The sequence below is a fragment of the Mus caroli genome, chromosome 2, assembly GCF_900094665.2.
Source record: "Mus caroli chromosome 2, CAROLI_EIJ_v1.1, whole genome shotgun sequence".
Lineage (NCBI taxonomy): Eukaryota > Metazoa > Chordata > Mammalia > Rodentia > Muridae > Mus > Mus caroli.
In genome coordinates, this window is record NC_034571.1 from 96,162,000 (window position 1) to 96,178,313 (window position 16,314).

The 16,314-nt window shown below is 43.0% G+C and overlaps 1 protein-coding gene across 3 annotated transcripts in view; it reads right to left on the reverse strand.

The window, feature by feature from the left end:
• Positions 1 to 16,314, reverse strand: part of Cd44 (CD44 molecule (Indian blood group)) — an 89,019-nt gene that overhangs the window by 47,903 nt on the left and 24,802 nt on the right. For all 3 annotated transcript variants that reach the window (XM_021183489.2, XM_021183498.2, XM_021183532.1), the window contains exons 2-3: positions 5,610 to 5,775; positions 1,983 to 2,119 (exon numbers count right to left, since the gene is read on the reverse strand). In XM_021183489.2, coding sequence (XP_021039148.1) covers positions 1,983 to 2,119; positions 5,610 to 5,775 — 303 coding nt within the window. The remainder of the gene's footprint in view (positions 1 to 1,982; positions 2,120 to 5,609; positions 5,776 to 16,314) is intronic.

The window sequence follows — 16,314 nt, forward strand, 5'->3', positions numbered from 1 at the left end:
CTCTAGTACTTCTCTTAGTTTTCAACTGAACTAACACCGGCCTCCCTAAGGAGAAGAGCATTCATCAAGGACCCCTGGGCTAGGGACCTACCTAAACTCACGGGCAACAGGAAGGACAGGAAGAAGAGCTGCAGTGGCTGTTTGCCTGGATCACTTCAACTCTTGGCCATAAAACAGTATGTGCTTTTGCCTGCTTCAATTACATTTCTCAGAACCTTAACTCAAAGTGACACCAACTTGTAAAACTCCCGAGAGTGTGTGGGAACACAGCAGTGCCATTTATTGCATACGTTCACTGGACAAGAGTCAGCAGGAGAAGCAAAGCAAGACCCAAGACTATGAGCAGCAGGAAGGATTACATCAAGATAAGCCTTTGCCACCTGTCCAACCCCTTCTTTCCTGACCCTGGGCACCAAGATGGAAGAAGTTAGACCCAGGTTACTCTTTGCCTACTTCCTGTTTACCCATTTGAGCTTTGGGTCATGTTACCGAGTATGGAAAGTGTCCTGTATAGTTTCGGGTGGACGTTCCCCATTTTGATCAAACTCCATGTGGTTTTGGTTCATATGATAGGGATGGGTAAACTTTCTGTGATATTTTCCCTTGTTTTGTGTTTGTGTCTCTCCATTCCCCATACATCCTCGAAATAAATCACTGGGTTCATGTGCTATATTTCAGCTACTCAGCCTCAATGCATACATTCTCTTCCCGAAAACTCTTGATTTCCCCTCTGAATTCCCACTCTGATCCTCAGTGCTTGTGAAATGATGAGTGGGTGATACTGACACAGCCTGAAGACACTGATATAATCTCTCCCAGTGCCCTTGATGTCCCATGTTACCTTAAAAGCCCACACAGTTTTTATATCCTACCACCATATTATACTCTCTGTGGTTTCATGGAGATAAAGTCTTAAGCCAGTTTCCAATCTATTTAACATCTTCCTTCCATTTTTAAGGAAAAATTTCAGTCCTGGAGGATGTGACAAGTTCATCTCAAAGCTTTTCCATTCTAGCCACATAGTTTCAACCCTTCGGGGGAACAGAAGATACAGTTTGCAAACTAAGACGTTTGAATGTTGGCATTTAAAACTTTGACATTTATGGTTTTAATTATTTTCAGATGACTGGAAATTTACAGTTCATAGAATTCTTTGTGTGTGTGTGTGTGTGTGTGTGTGTGTGTGTGTGTATTGGGTTGAATTAGACTTGTAGGCACAACTTCTAAGCTCATGGTTGGAAATGGTTTTGTAGGCAAAGGAGGGAGCCCAGCATGTCTATCTCCCTTTAGCTTTCTTATTCCTAGTGATCTCGGCTTTGGGTAGGAGACCTTCAAGAAGGTCAAGAGTCTATCATATCCTTCTTGCCATTTCCCTAACTCCATTTATAAGAATACTCTTAGCTGTTTGGTTTGTACCCTCAAATTATAAATAGATGAGTACTACGTTCCTTTAAAAAAAAATGCTTCGATTTCCCAACACAACAAAGGCTCTAGCTACTCTTCCCTTATACCTCTCTAACTTCATTGCCTGAAACCCTGTCCTCTGACCACTAGGCTTTTGCTCTGTTGAATGTCCTGGTGTTTGTAGGATAGAATTAAGATGCTCCTGATGCTGGCTTCACAGGCCTTCCCATCTGCCATTAGCTAACTCCTTTACTCTGATCATGGCTCTCCTAAATAACTCCTCAGATATACCCTCCCTGTTCACCTCTCAAATAAAAAGCATCCCTAAAGCTTGTGCCTTCCTGTGCACTCTCCATCCTCATGTAAAATAGTTGATATTTAATTATTTATCATCTGCTCTGTATGCCTGGCACATTAGTACCATGAACACAGGCTGTTCATGGTTGTTTCTTCTATTGTAGAAACCTTCAGGACTCATTTTGAGTAGGAGCTTCAGAAAGTTCCACCCATGCTTCAACAGAACTGTTGTCAGCCAATGCTCCCACAGGCAACCCCAAAACCATGCACTTGGAACCAACCTGAGGCATTGAAGCAATATGTGTCATAGTGGGAGGTGTTGGACGTGTTGAGGACATATACTCCTGTGTGGTTGGCTGCACAGATAGCATTGGGATGAATCCTCGGAATTACCACGTTTCCTTCTATGAACCCATACCTGCCAAGGAAAAACAAGAAGCAATAGACGTGAACGTCTGGGATCCCATTTCATAAAACCCCATCAAATGACATTTAATATGGCATAACACTTCTCTGGAAATGTTAGGGGTTCCAACAACTGAATTATGTAACATCCAATAACAGCAGCATTGGAGGATGAGAGAGATGAAGATGGACAGAGGCAAATTTAGTTTCTTTAAAGGCTGGAGATTTTTGTTGTTTTTAGATAATTTTTTTTAAAGGTACACAAATACAAAACAATAGTCCCATATAAAATGTAAGGTCAGCAATGTTCTTAAAGGCATCAAGAAGCCTGAGTTACAGAAGAAAAAGGTTACACTATAAGACTTGACACCAAATTAGCTTTATATTTTTCAAAAATGACATAAAATGACCCAATCTCCCAAGATAACAAGTGAATTGGCCTTCCGTTCAGTCTAAGACTCCAGACCTGTCTTATTGCCCATTCTCCTCTTCTTTCCTGTCCTTACCTTCTCCCTGGAGACTCATTTTTTTTACCCCACTAACCGCCAGCATGAAGCCTTGCTCCTGTGCTGAGTACATGGCGTGTCTGGCTTTGTGACCATCTGAGATCCATGGAGATAAATTTGCTATCCTTGAGCTGAGAGCATCAGCAACTACAGAAGTGGATGGCAGTGGCTCACTTAACAAAGCTCTCAAGAGAGTAACACACTATCCACTCCCACACCCATCTAGGTGATTCTGAGAGCCATTTAGGTCTGGGGGCCTTTTCAGATACAATGCATATTACCACCAACCTCAGAGGCACCCTAGTGGCCATATAACAGAAATATAAAATGTCTCAAGACATGGATATGGACTGAGACAAGGTTATGTGAAGGGAAAAGGGTGTATGACATCAAGAGAGCAAAGCGGGAGATACTAAATTAGCAGGGTCTGAGACATGTGGTGCAAGCTCAAACGCAGCATCTTTTCCTTCTTTTACCCTCTTCTGCAGGGACAACAGAACAGACCCCAGCACCCTGCAAGACCCGTGGCATGAGCATGACTTGGAAGCTCCTAAGCATAAAGCCTTTATTATGTGGGTGTTGCAATGGAAGCTGAATGACTAATTCCCCGTCCAAACGGACAGACTGATTTCCCCAGAGTCTCTTTAGCTCGGTGGTGGGAGGGCACACAATTAAACGTTAATAAGTTCTCATGGACCTGAGAGTTGCCACTAAACAGGGTGGGGCAGACAAGACAGAAGTCGTTGCTGAGGCTTTGGCCGAACCTGTGAGACGATCCCTTCTGGTTTTTGGCAGATATCCGATTCCTTAGCTACCTCAGGGAAATTATGAAAGTGAGTTTTGAAACACTTAATACCAGTTATGGGTGCGATGACAGATTTCTGCAGCAGAGGTTTTTTTTCTGCTTATTTTCTAAATAATACTCAACAGTGAAACTACCCTTTACCTTGCCCTTCCACATCATGTTGGCAAATTGTATATATATATATATATATTTGTGTGTGTGTATTATTGTGATTTTTTCACTATATCATTCTACCTGTCACTTATATGTGCATGTTCTATACATGAGTTGGGGAGATTAAAATTCCTATAAGTATATATGGCCTTAGTGAGTGACTGTCAACAGGAGGAAAGACAAGTCCTTGCATCCTCTCCCTTTATCCTCTGTCCCTTGGGAGGACTTGGTCATTATGTTCAGACTGATCACAAGCAGACTGTGACTCGTCTAAGTATAAGCAGTGTATCCATGACAAGTTGTGGGGCTCGGCTGCTTCCTCTACAAAATGTCTTAGAAATAAACAGGGCAGTTTAAGGATTAAGGTAAAGGATGCCTTTGGCATTATCCTGGCAGCTTAACATTCTGTATTTTTTTTTCCTCTAGCTCTCAACGGGTAAAACAAACAAACAATCCAAAAACAAAACAAAACAACCCTCTATTTCAAAAGTATGTCTTAACTGCATTTCACAACCATCGACCAGCTTCCTAAAACCACTTTCTTAACACAGCGACCTAGTCAGACCACATTGTAAAGCATAGCCTTAGGAGTAGGTTTTGCTAACTGGCCATCTTTCATGAAGGTAATGAGTCAGGACCTATAGCTGCAGAGCCATCACACCTTCATTAACATCCCTCAGACTTAGCTCTGGACAGTTACAGACAGATGCCTAGCTAGCGCTACTCAAGAGAACACTCTTAAACAATGGAAATAGACTCTACCCTAAGCCATGCCGTTTGATATGGCAGCTACCAGGCAATTGAAACTCAGCTAGTGCCATCAAAGAACTCATTTTCATATAACCTACTTTTAATTAACTTAAATATAATGCACCATGTGTGGCTCATGGTTACTATATTGGGCAGAGCAAGAGTCTCAGTTGCCACTCAAGTGGTAGGTGCCTGAGTCTGGGGACAGATGCAATTAACTTGCCTTTAATAGCTTCCATGAAGGGGGCTGCACTAGACTTTCTAAAAGCATTGTTTGCATGCATGTGGGAACACATGTGGGCTTAGCCGCAGGAAGGGAGCTACAGTGCCTAAGCTATGGGCTTGGGTGGGCATTCAGAGCACTTATGAAAACTATCTAATTCTTCTGGGGAACTCAAACCACACTAATTACTCAATTGAAGTTGTCACTAAGCCCCTCTTCATGCATACCACTGGCCACAAAAATGTACACACACATACACACTAACGCAGTAGTGACAGGAAACAAAATATGTATATGTATAACATATAATATGTATTACTTTATATATTATATGTATTTATATTATATATAGTCTATATAATATATTGGCATAATATATAGTATTATATATAATATTCATTATAATAATAAATAATATAAATTATATATATATATAAAATGTTCTCTGCCTCTATCAATTATCCTCTATCAGAAATGATTTGAGGAAGGCCCTCTGGGGCCCTGTGTACCTTGTAAAAGACTCCTCAGGCTTCTGATAATAACTTTAATGTAATACAGCTTTAAAACTTCCACATCATTTTACTTAATTTGTCAAACCATGGCAGCATAGAAGCTCAACATAAAAGCTCAGAGAGAGGTGGGGGAGAGAGAGAGAGAGGTTTAAAGAACGTGCTTTGAGTCAAGTCTGCACAGTCAAGACTCTGGCAGCAGCTACCTATTTATCTTAAACACTGTTATTTGGCTTGCATTTTCTTGTGGTTCCTACAGTGATACTGAATGCCTCTTCAAAGCCAGGAGAGTGCTACAGGAGCACATTAGGCCAGAGGGTTGCAACTGATATGACCCTAATGGCTTCCTCTGGCCTCCCTCCCTATGATTCACAAAGGTGTCTTTAGCCGACTTTAAATTCCAGTTGTCATACCGGTTTCAGTTTGACTTGGCCAAATTAATAGGTAGGGCTGCCTCTTTAGGCAAGAACTCATTCAACTGTCAGGGAGGAACCTTCCAGGCATAAGCGCCGCCGCTGTCCAGTGAGCTTTTCCCAGTGAAGGTGCTGCTCTCTTACCTGCATGTTTCAAAACCCTTGTTCAGGGCCAACTTCATTTGGTCCATGGTGGGTAAGGTGCTGTTGAAAGCCTGGCAGAGGTCAGCTGCCTCAGTCCGGGAGATACTGTAGCGGCCATTTTTCTCCACATGGAATACACCTGCGTAGCGGCAGGTTACATTCAAATCTGTGAGAGGAAACAGAGATGTTAGAGGCTTTTGCATAAATAATTTGCATGAAAGTAGATCAATGGTAAGAAGTGCTTGTAAGTGAAGACTTATAAAAAAAAAAACACCAAATACCAAATGCCAAATGGGGCATTGGGAGAAGCCAAACATCCAGCTGGGGTGATGGCTCACCCAGTGCAGTGAAGTGCTTGCCTTGTGAGCATGGGAACCTGAGTTTAATCTCTCAAAATCCACCTATAAAAAGCTGGGTATGGTGGCCAGCACTTGCAATAGTAGGGTTGGATTGACAGGTGAATCCCATGGGCTTGCAGCTCAACCAGCTTAGCCTTCTTGGTGCGTTCCAGCCCAATAAGTGGCCTTGTGTCTAAAAACAAGGTAGATGACACCTGAGGAATGAAAGCCAATGTTTTTCTCTTGCCTGAACATGCTTGTATGAACAGGCACACAAATGAGAACCTACACACACATGCACACACATGAAAACCAAGTAACTGCACATGGTCTCTCACACTTGAAATCCCACACTCGGGAGGCTGAGGCAGGAGGATCACCTGAGTTCAAGACCAGCCTGGGCTACATGGTGAATCGGGGTCAACTACAGTGTAAGACCTTGTCTCAGAACAACAAAAATGCAAATAAACAGCACTACTGACATGGCCTTCAAAATTCACTTTGGCTTTCCAAAGATACATCAAGCTTAAATCTGAGATGTGACATTATAAAGGACCCTCAGATCTGAGGTATGATATCATAATGGACCCCATCCTTAAAGTATCTTCATTAATAAAGACTTTTTTAGGCCCATTCTTCAAATTAATATAAAGTCATAGGAAACAGACAAAATAATAAAGAAACACAAACCAACTTCTAAGAAAGCTACACACAGAGACACACACACACAGACACACACAGACACACACACATGCATACCCACACTGTTTCCCACCTATTCTTATATTATGAGTATGTTTCCACAATCAACTGGTATTACCCCTTACCTTATCACTTCTAGCACCATACATTCAGCTGCACCCAGAATAAACTTCCTTCTGGTCAAGAACAATGTGATCTGGCTATAGTCTCTCTCCCTCTCTAGCCTGGGAGTTGCTGGCTCTCTTCCAACTACAATTTTCCCTTGATGCCATCAGCCATTCTGAACTCCTCGGGCCTGAGAACACAGCCCTGAATTCTCTTCTACATGAAATGCTCTGTCCTCATAGTGGCAGGGATGGTTCCATTATATTCTGAATTGTCACCCCACGACATTTTCTCTCAGCAGTGACGGAGGTGCCTGACTCTGGGCCTAGAGACAGAAAGAAGTGGCTTTAACCCAGACTCTGGACCCTCCAAAGCTCAGCATTTACAAGGTAAAGAAAGGAGTTGCCGAAGGAAATGACCATTTCTATCTAGAGCCACATGCTCCACCTGGACCCTGCTTTGTTCTACATTTCATTTCAGAGTGGATCGTAGTGGGAGAGGAGGGTTTTTTCCCTAAATTGTTCCTTGATGTCCTGCACTCTTGGGATTCTGTCATCTGTACTCAAAAAAAAAAAGCTTTATATATATATATATATATATATATATATATATATATTTAAATGTCAAGAAACAGAAGCTGGGGGAAAATAAAGCAACGTGTACAAGTCCCCAGCTTTTAGATGGCTGAGGTGGGAACTCCTCTCAGTGTGTTCAATCCCCCCACACAGTGTTTTGAACCAGCTTCCCATGAGCTGAGAAGATCCTTCATGCTTAGAACAGGGGAGAGCCACACCCAAACAACTGTTTCATGATGACAAAAGTGGGCCCATTATTCTGAAACTGTGCAGGTGACAGCTGCTCTCTTCTAAAGCAGGAAGCAGATTCCGAACAGCGTCAGACAGATGGAAAACCAAGAAAGAAGGCGCCCTTAAGAAGGCATGTAAGCCAATATCAGTTGACTTCTTTTCCTTGGTTGCTGTTGTCAGCAAGCAGGTACCATAAAAACAAACAAACAAAACAAAACAAAAACCAACAACGACAACAACAACAACAAAAAACAACATGAAACACTGGAAGCAGACGAATGAAGAAAGGAGGTTTTGTGCAGTTAATTCCTTATCTCCGGGGCCCAGTGTGCTCTCTGCAGGCACTCGTGCAGTTCTTGGCGGGTGAAGCAACAGCACACAGAGGAAGGAAATGCACAAAGTCCCTTTGAAACGCTATTTATTTTTACTGACATTTGCAGCTTAGGTCTCAGTTGACCAGTTTCACAAAGGGAAGCTGTCACTCAGAGAGACAGCCCTTCTAGGGCCTCTCCCTGCTCCAGCATACATAAGAAAAGAAAGAAAGAAAGAAAGAAAGAAAGAAAGAAAGAAAGAAAGAAAGAAAGAAAGAAAGAAAGAAAGAGAGAGAAAGAGAGAGAGAGGGAGAGAGAGAGGGAGGGAGGGAGGAAAGAAAGAAAGAAAGAAAGAAAGAAAGAAAGAAAGAAAGAAAGAAAGAAAGAAAGAAAGAAAGAAAGAAAGAAAGAGAAAAAGAGAGAAAGAGAGAAAGAAAGAGAAAAAGAGAGAAAGAAAGAGAAAAAGAAAAAAAGAAAGAAATGTTTGAGTCAGCTTCTTGTAAGTAGAGCTGCTAAGGTGACTTCAGTCAGATACCACCTGCAGGCTCCTGACCCAGGTGGTTGCTGTCAACTCCTAGTTTGAAAATAAAGGCAGAGGCTTGGACAATGGTTGGGAGATGAGAGGCAGTTTCTTTCCTATGAAAATCAATTCTAGCTTGCCACCTGGCAGATTGGATATGCAAATGCAAGAGAACCCAATGCAAGCTGTTGACTTTTGAGTAAAACCCCTCATGTTCCATGTGCAACAACCAATGTGCCTTTTAGGACAGTGTGTGGACACGTGGTGGTTATTTGCTAAGTGTCCCTGTAATTGACTCTGTGTGTGCATGAACAACCAAGGGCAGAATAAGACAGACAAACTCAGTCTTCACCTTGCTACCTCAGCCAGGGGCCTGACACACTGCCCGCATCTGAAAATGGCTGCTGGGTCAATAAGAAATTCTCAGAAAATATTAAGTACATGCTTGTGCTTATTTTAATCTCGTGAGACAGAATCCAGATCTTAACCCTCATGGCATTTGGACACTTAGGAATTGCAATGATGGTGCCCCAGACATCAAGATCAACTATCATGCTGATAAGCCATCCATCCCCTCTGGATCACTCTTGCATTAAAATGGGCCAAACCTTGAACTCTGTGTGTCATTTAAGTCCTGGCAATTTATGAAGGCATTCAGACTCTCCAAGAACGATAGCAGAAGTGAGTGCTTGTGCAGATGTCAGGCACTCTTAAAGCATTTTACACATGCTAACTAACCTGCTCCTTAAAACACCTTTAAGAGGAAGGTAATATTAATTACCACTTTCCAGATAGAGAAAGTGAGGCACAGAGAGGAGAGACTATAGAAACATGCCCGAGATCACTGAGCTGTAATGGTGAAGCAGACCTTCAAACCCACCTGGACCGGGCTCCTGGAACCCGCAAGCTTCACCACTACCTTCTTCTCCTAACCCCAGGATGGGTAACTCTCCTGCTTCCTTATCCCACCAGTGCATAGCCAACATTGTTCCCATCATGAAGGGAAGGGTGAGAGGGGAGCAGCATAAACCAAAGATCATCTCCAGCAGGGCGCGAGTATCCATGGAGGCGATGGACCAAGCTTCGAGTATGGAGGATGAGCTGTCTGTCCGTCTACAGTTGTTTCTTCAGAAACAACACCTCTGCCATCTAGGAGTCCTCTGACTTGGGTGACAAATACTAAGGCTGGGAAAGATAACTCAGTCCACAAAAAGCTTGCTGAACAAGCACTAGGTCCTATAAGAAAGCTGGTTTGGTGGTACACTCTTAGAATCCAGTGCTGGGGAAACAGAGACAGACTGATGTCCAGGACTTACAGGACAGCTACTAGCCTTAGCTTTCATGGTGATCTCCAGGACAGTGAGAGACACTGTATTGAAGAAAAAAATAAACAGCTTCTAAGGAGTGAGAGATATGCTGTCCTCTGACCTCTCTGTATGTGTGCAAACACCTAAACACCCACACATGTGCACTCATATACAGGCATGTACATGTGTGGGTATAACACACACACACACACACACACACACACACACACAAGTAGGCTTATATTAAATGGCAATTGTATCTCTTAAACAAGCCTTTCCATATGAAGATACATCAAAAATGTTTTCTTCGGAACCCTCTGGTTTCCAATAAATCTCCTTTATCTTGCAATGAATTGAACTGTTCGAAGCCCCTCCCTTAGAGAGACAGAATGGGCTCAATGAAAGATGTAGACTGGGGCTACTTTCTGATTGAGAGAGAAGCCTCCAGGGACATGCCACTCCCTTAGAGTGCGCATTATGACAGGCTATGAGCAGGGCAGGGTCATCTCTAGGTTCATTATCCAAGATTCCCCAAGATCAAGACATCTGAGAGTGTCCATAATACCTGAGAAGGAAATAGCTTAACTGAGTTCAGATCCTCCCAGACTCTGCCACTCCCAAGAGATGGCACAGCCAGGGAGCTGCTTAACATCTCTGGTGCTCAGCCTTGCTAGAGGGACCACACTACCAACCTGCTAGAGTCTGTGGGGACTCACTAAATGAAACTGGTAAAAATGGAGCTTATAGTAATTGAGGCTGTGAGTATTGGAGATTTGCCAACTGCCTTATGAACGTCATCTAACTTAATTCTCATCTGAGTCTTATGAGGTCAGCACATTGGCAAAGTCATTTTTCTAAAAATACTAGTTTTGAAATTAAAATATAATTGCCTAATTTTCCCCTTCCTCTCTCCAAACTCTCCCATAGCATCCTTGCTCCCTCTCAAGACCACTTGAGAGAGAGTTTCAATGTCCAACCCCTGTAATGTTACTTTTATGTCTAGGACTTCAGGTCTGCCCACTTAATGTTAGATAACCAATTAAAGCGCTCATTCTTGGGGAAGAGTATGGAACGCCCATTTTAGAGACGAAGAATCTGAGGCACTAAGTCATGACTAAACTCATCCAAATAGAAGGGTCAGATTTCTAACCTGTTGTGGGCTATGGTTAAAAATCACTCTCAGAAAAGGCATAACTATTTTATGGCACCATCCACCTTATCTCTGATCAAGAAAAATACGATTTCACTAGGGAAATCACCCACTTCAACACTTTGCTTACATTGTGGAGTCAGAGAGAAATGGATTCTTCATACACCCAGTCATTTCCCAACTGGAAGAAAATCATAACCTCATCAGAGAAGGAGCCACTATGTAATTTCCACTCAGGTTTCCATTATCTGCATTTTCCCAAAGTTGCTTGAGAGGTGAGTGAGAGTAGAGCCTGCTCTAGAAGAAGGAAGATAGACTTCTGGCCACAAATAGATCCGCTTTCCTGTGCCCTCCTGATATCTACCAAGAGTCACCAACCGGGCTTCTTTAAGGATTCTCTATTGGCCACTAAAAATGTCTAAGCCTGAAGCTGTTTCTGAACACTTGCTATTTTCCATAAAAGAAAATGTTCCTGAAGACCGCTTGTGTTTTTGTAACTGGCTTTTGAAGACATCATCTCTGTAATGGATACAACACATTTGCACAACTTTGGCGATCATTTATGAAGTTAGACCTCCTGAAAATAGACAGCAATATATCACACACGCAGACCACCAGGAGACACTTACGAACACACTGTGCCCAAGAGAGGTGGATAGCTCTCCAACTCTCCCTTCTTTAGATGACCCCAAAAGAATTGATGCTTGCTAGCATGAACTAACCATATGCCTGGTCTTTTCTGCTCTCTCCCCAAGAGTTACAGGCAGAATTAAGTATTTTTCTGTTGATTTGGCTCACAGTAGACTGTGGTGGAGAAAAGTTGCTGTCTTAGAGATAGTAGACATAGAAGCCAGACCAGTTCCTGTGTTCCGTGACTTGACTAATTACCACAGTTTACTTATCATGGGTTGTAGGAACACCAGCAAGCAAAGACAGCGCCTTTTCTGAGTGATGTTACAGTTTTCAATAGTTTTGCACCTAATAATTCATTTTATTCTCACGACAATCCTATGCAGTGTGTTCTTTTATTAACCACACCTCACATGTGTTGATTAATTCATTGAGAAGTCTTAAGCAACTGGTAGAGCCAGGTACAGACTGAACAGTCCGGCTGTTTGAGTCCCAGGGTTAAGTGGTAGCTTAGACATGGAACAGATCTGAACATTATCAGAATCCCATTTGTTACCCAATTTCCTTTACTCTGCCTGAAAGGCGGAAGGTCTTCACCCAACAGGTCTGAGTTGCTTCAGTGGAAAAATCACCATACTATTGGATCTGTTATCCTCTCTCAGGGAAGAATTCCTGAACTGCAACTTGTTCACTGGCTTTATCCAACCGTGATTCTCTCTGATCTTATCCTGTTTCTTCTCAAGACATTTTTGAGAATTGGAATGGTTCAGTCCTGGCTGCAGTTTCAGCCTTCTGTTCTTTATATCCCAAGTGCTCCAGCCAATGCTCAGGCAGAGCTAATGAGAAGAAGAGCTGGCATTCTGCTGTGATTCACAGCTGGGTTCATTTGTGACTTTCCGAAAGTCTATTGGCAATCCCAAAGGTCTAGACTTACCAAGTAAATGTGCTAGGCTGATCGAGCTGGAACCTGACACCCTTGCTTGGTCTTTAACAGAATAGAGCCCCCTATGAGACTGCCACCCTAATTGCGTGGGCAGTGAGTGGCAACCAGTGCACATGTGGTTTTTACTTTCACAGTGTTTGGCTTTTAAATCCAAGACTCTGTTACTGCCCTCTGACTTGCAGAGCTTACATCTTATACAGAAGATGACACAATTCATGAGCCTAGCTCTGCTGATTCTGATTAGAAGCATGGAGGGAATGTGCCAATTTTCTTTAAAAAAACAAAAAACAAAAACATATTGGTAATTAGATCATCCATGATTAAAGGTAGGACAATAAAGGGCCTTAAACAAATTAGCTGTGAGAAACAAGAAAATAAAATTGAGAGGGACTGAGCTTGGTCCCCTAGACCATTATGAAGAAAGCACAATCCCAGGGGACTTTAATTGCAGCATCCTGACTCCTGGTACAATGCTCCTAACAAAGTATATTTTATAAGATGTTTGAGCATGCTGTTCCCAATAAATCCACAACTCATGGCCAGGGAGCATCATTCCGAAGTACATCATGGGCAAGTCACTCTTTTTCCACTTGTGCGATGTCTTTGCAGCTCAGAAGTTTCCATTTGGGAGCCATTCAAGCTGTATAGCCCCTGCTTCCACCAAGCCTGCCAGTACAGAAGAAGGCTGGCAGCTTTTCCATTGCCCCCACACCACTTGTGCCATCGTCTGACTCCCATGTGATGGGTGCCTAATGAAAGAGTACATTGTTCAGCATCTACTTTTGAATGAGGCCAAAATCATTCTTGGTGCTAGATAGCCTTTGGCTGCCCACTGCAGACCATGAGTACCTAGTGACTCAGTCTCTCCCGGAATCACCCCCAAGGCGGGTGAAGTTTTAATGAGCAGAGAAGATAGTCATGCACAGTCATATGGAGGGAATTTCCTTCAAAATTTGTCGTGGGGTGCTTTTAATTGAGCTATTCATCTCTTGGCACTCAAAGGGGAAAGGCACTTCAATGTCTGGGGGCCTGGCTGGACACCCTGACCTCTCAGTCTCTAGTTTAAGGAACAAGGAGTCCATCATGAGCCAACAGAACTCTATGAAAGAGCAACCCCCTTAGAAGCTGTCACCCGGGCCATTCTGCCAAGTCCTCCAAATAGCCAACCCATTGCATAGTCTAGAGATGCCTTGAGTTGTTTTTAGAATGTGAGAAGAAGCCTTCTTCCTGCCTTTTGCTTCTGTGTTGGGGACATGGGCAGTAAGACCCTGCTGAGGATTTCCCCCCTTCTTCTGGATCTATCAAGGTGCTTGCTTGCCCCTAGTTTTACCTCACTACATCGGAGTTCTGTAAGTCCAAGTCCTCCATGGAAAACAAGCCTCCAGGAAGACAGATGAAACCAAAAACCACAGTGTGTACCCTTGTGTGTTGCCATGGCAACCAGGAAATCCACTGGCCTTGACACCTTTGTTTTGTTTTGTTTTCATTTTTGGATCTTATTGATTTAGCAGATTGACTAGCATAAACCCAGGATGTGGTTAAGTGGACTGACAAAGCAGCAGAAGGCCACATATGGTTTTCCCTGCTGCAGTTCGGAGAGGCAAGAACGTCAGCTCCACTTTGTCTTGCAGTTACTTTTTTTTTCTGGGCAGCTGTAACTACTTTGACATCATCTAATTAGAGTACATCTTCTGCACAAGTCTAGAGGCAGCACTTTGAAAGACTAGCAGATCAAGAGAGGGACCTCGTGAGAGACAAGGCGGAATAAGAAGCTGTTACTTGTTATTATCTGCACTTGAGAAGCGATCAGTGAGTCCCCACATGCTGGTGAGCCAGTCTCCATCTAGAAGGAGGATGCACGGGTCACACCCAAATCCTATTCACTATAAGCTATGCGACCTTGAACTACTTGCAGTAAGATCCGTGACACGGCTAGCCTTTCTCTCTCCTTCAGTAAAATGAGAATATGCTCAAAGGGCTTTATATGGTTTTTTTTATGGAAATAGCCTTATGCAATCACGCGCATGTCACCTGGAAAATCATTTTTAAGAGAATAGAAATCATAATACTAACTAAATAGTATAATCACTAGTCACGGGTAATCTCAAATCTAAATAAAACTAATTGATAGCATCAAAGCTAGGACTTCTTCAGGACTCGTGAGATAAAAGGGTTCAGAGTATGGTTTTGCAGTCAAATATCAGAAAGGACCTTAAAATTCCCACAGGAATAAAGACATGTTTTGGTGTCACTCTCTGCAGAACAGAATGCATCATGTACTTTAGACCTGGATCACCTTGTTAAGTAGGACTTTATCGCATGAAATATGCAACACATGCATACCAAAACAGTCCTTTGAAGCCTTAAGGGTGGGTGCTATGCACCCACTTTACAGATGGAGAATTTAAGGAACAAGAGATGCAGGGAGAGTTTGATGAACACAGATGTTGCCTCAGATCTTCTGAGTCTACCTAGATCTTCTTGGGTTGATACCAGGATAAGGAGGGGGCAACAGCAGCATTTATAGAGCACAGTGGTGCTCTATCTTTCTTTTGCTGCCATGGTGCACTGGAAAGATTCAGGATGGCTAAGACAAGTAAGAGTATAGTTATCTGAGGTGAAGCCAGAAATGAGGGCTTTGAGATAGACCTAGAGCCTGAATCCACCTTGTTTATTCTCACCTCAGTACCTAGCCTACCCCTTCAGTGACCCTGGCCCTCTCAAACTCCCCTATGGGAATATCTAAACCAGTCTGGAAAACTCTGAGGCAGAGGCCAGTCATGACATGATACTCATCATTTGGTCAGTCTTAACTTGAAAGTGCCAGGAAAATGGGTCACCCCACTGATGTCTATGGAAACAGACAAGGAACAATTAGCACAGGGCCCTGAAGCTCTAAGAGTGTCACATATAAGATACATCATGCGAAAATGTTTTAGAACTAATTTGCCTAGTATAACCTTCGTATTTCTCTCCTTGTTTCAAACATAAAAGTACCTTGCAAAAGAGACCTCCTTGAAGATCACTATTATCTGAACTTGCAGAAAGGAAAATAGAAAAGTTCGAACTTTTTGTACATTCTGCCATGGCTGGGTACATTTCTGTGACTGATATATTACTGTGACTACTGGCTAAACAGTGGACCTGATGAAATATCAAGACTCAGTCACTGAAGTACGGCTTATTGTCCTTCAAGACGGGGTCACTTAGAGGAGGAACGCGAAAGGCCACCTCCAATTCCTACAAAGCTCATTTACCACCTAAAGTCCAAGGTAGGACCTATTGATTTTCCTTTCCTTCTATCTGTCTCTTTTAGCCTTTTTTTGAGTGGAAGTGAAAAGATTGCAGCATGTTCGGAGCTGCTACTCTGTGTGGGATGGCAGCCCAAGTGTCCTGAAGATTCTGCATCCTGGGACTCTCTGCACAACATCCAGAGGTTGAATAAGTGACTTTCCTCATCTGAGAGGAAGCCCATCGAGCCCAGCCATTGAGCCCACTTATCATGAAAGTGGCAAAAGATAGAGGCAGAGGTAGTAAGCAGAGACTCAGCTCATGAAAGCCATGGCTGCCTGCTTGGGATACTTAACATGTAAGCCAATTGTGGGGCACAGCAGGCTGGGAAACACTGGCTTTGGTTATTTCAGCCTCTGAGCCCTTGTCTGGGCTTCTGAGCTGGGTTAACACAAAGGGGGCACATGGTTTGCATCTGCTAGTCCCTGCACAGCGATTTCCTCATCTAACAACAGTCATCTGAGATAAGTGTGGTAACCATCACAAGCCTTTATGCAGAGAGCAGATGACAACACTGAGACTGAGAAGTTTAACAACCTACCCAAGGGTTAGGTGTCAAGCAAAGGCCTTCCTGTTTTCTCATGGAAGCACAAGTGGCAGCC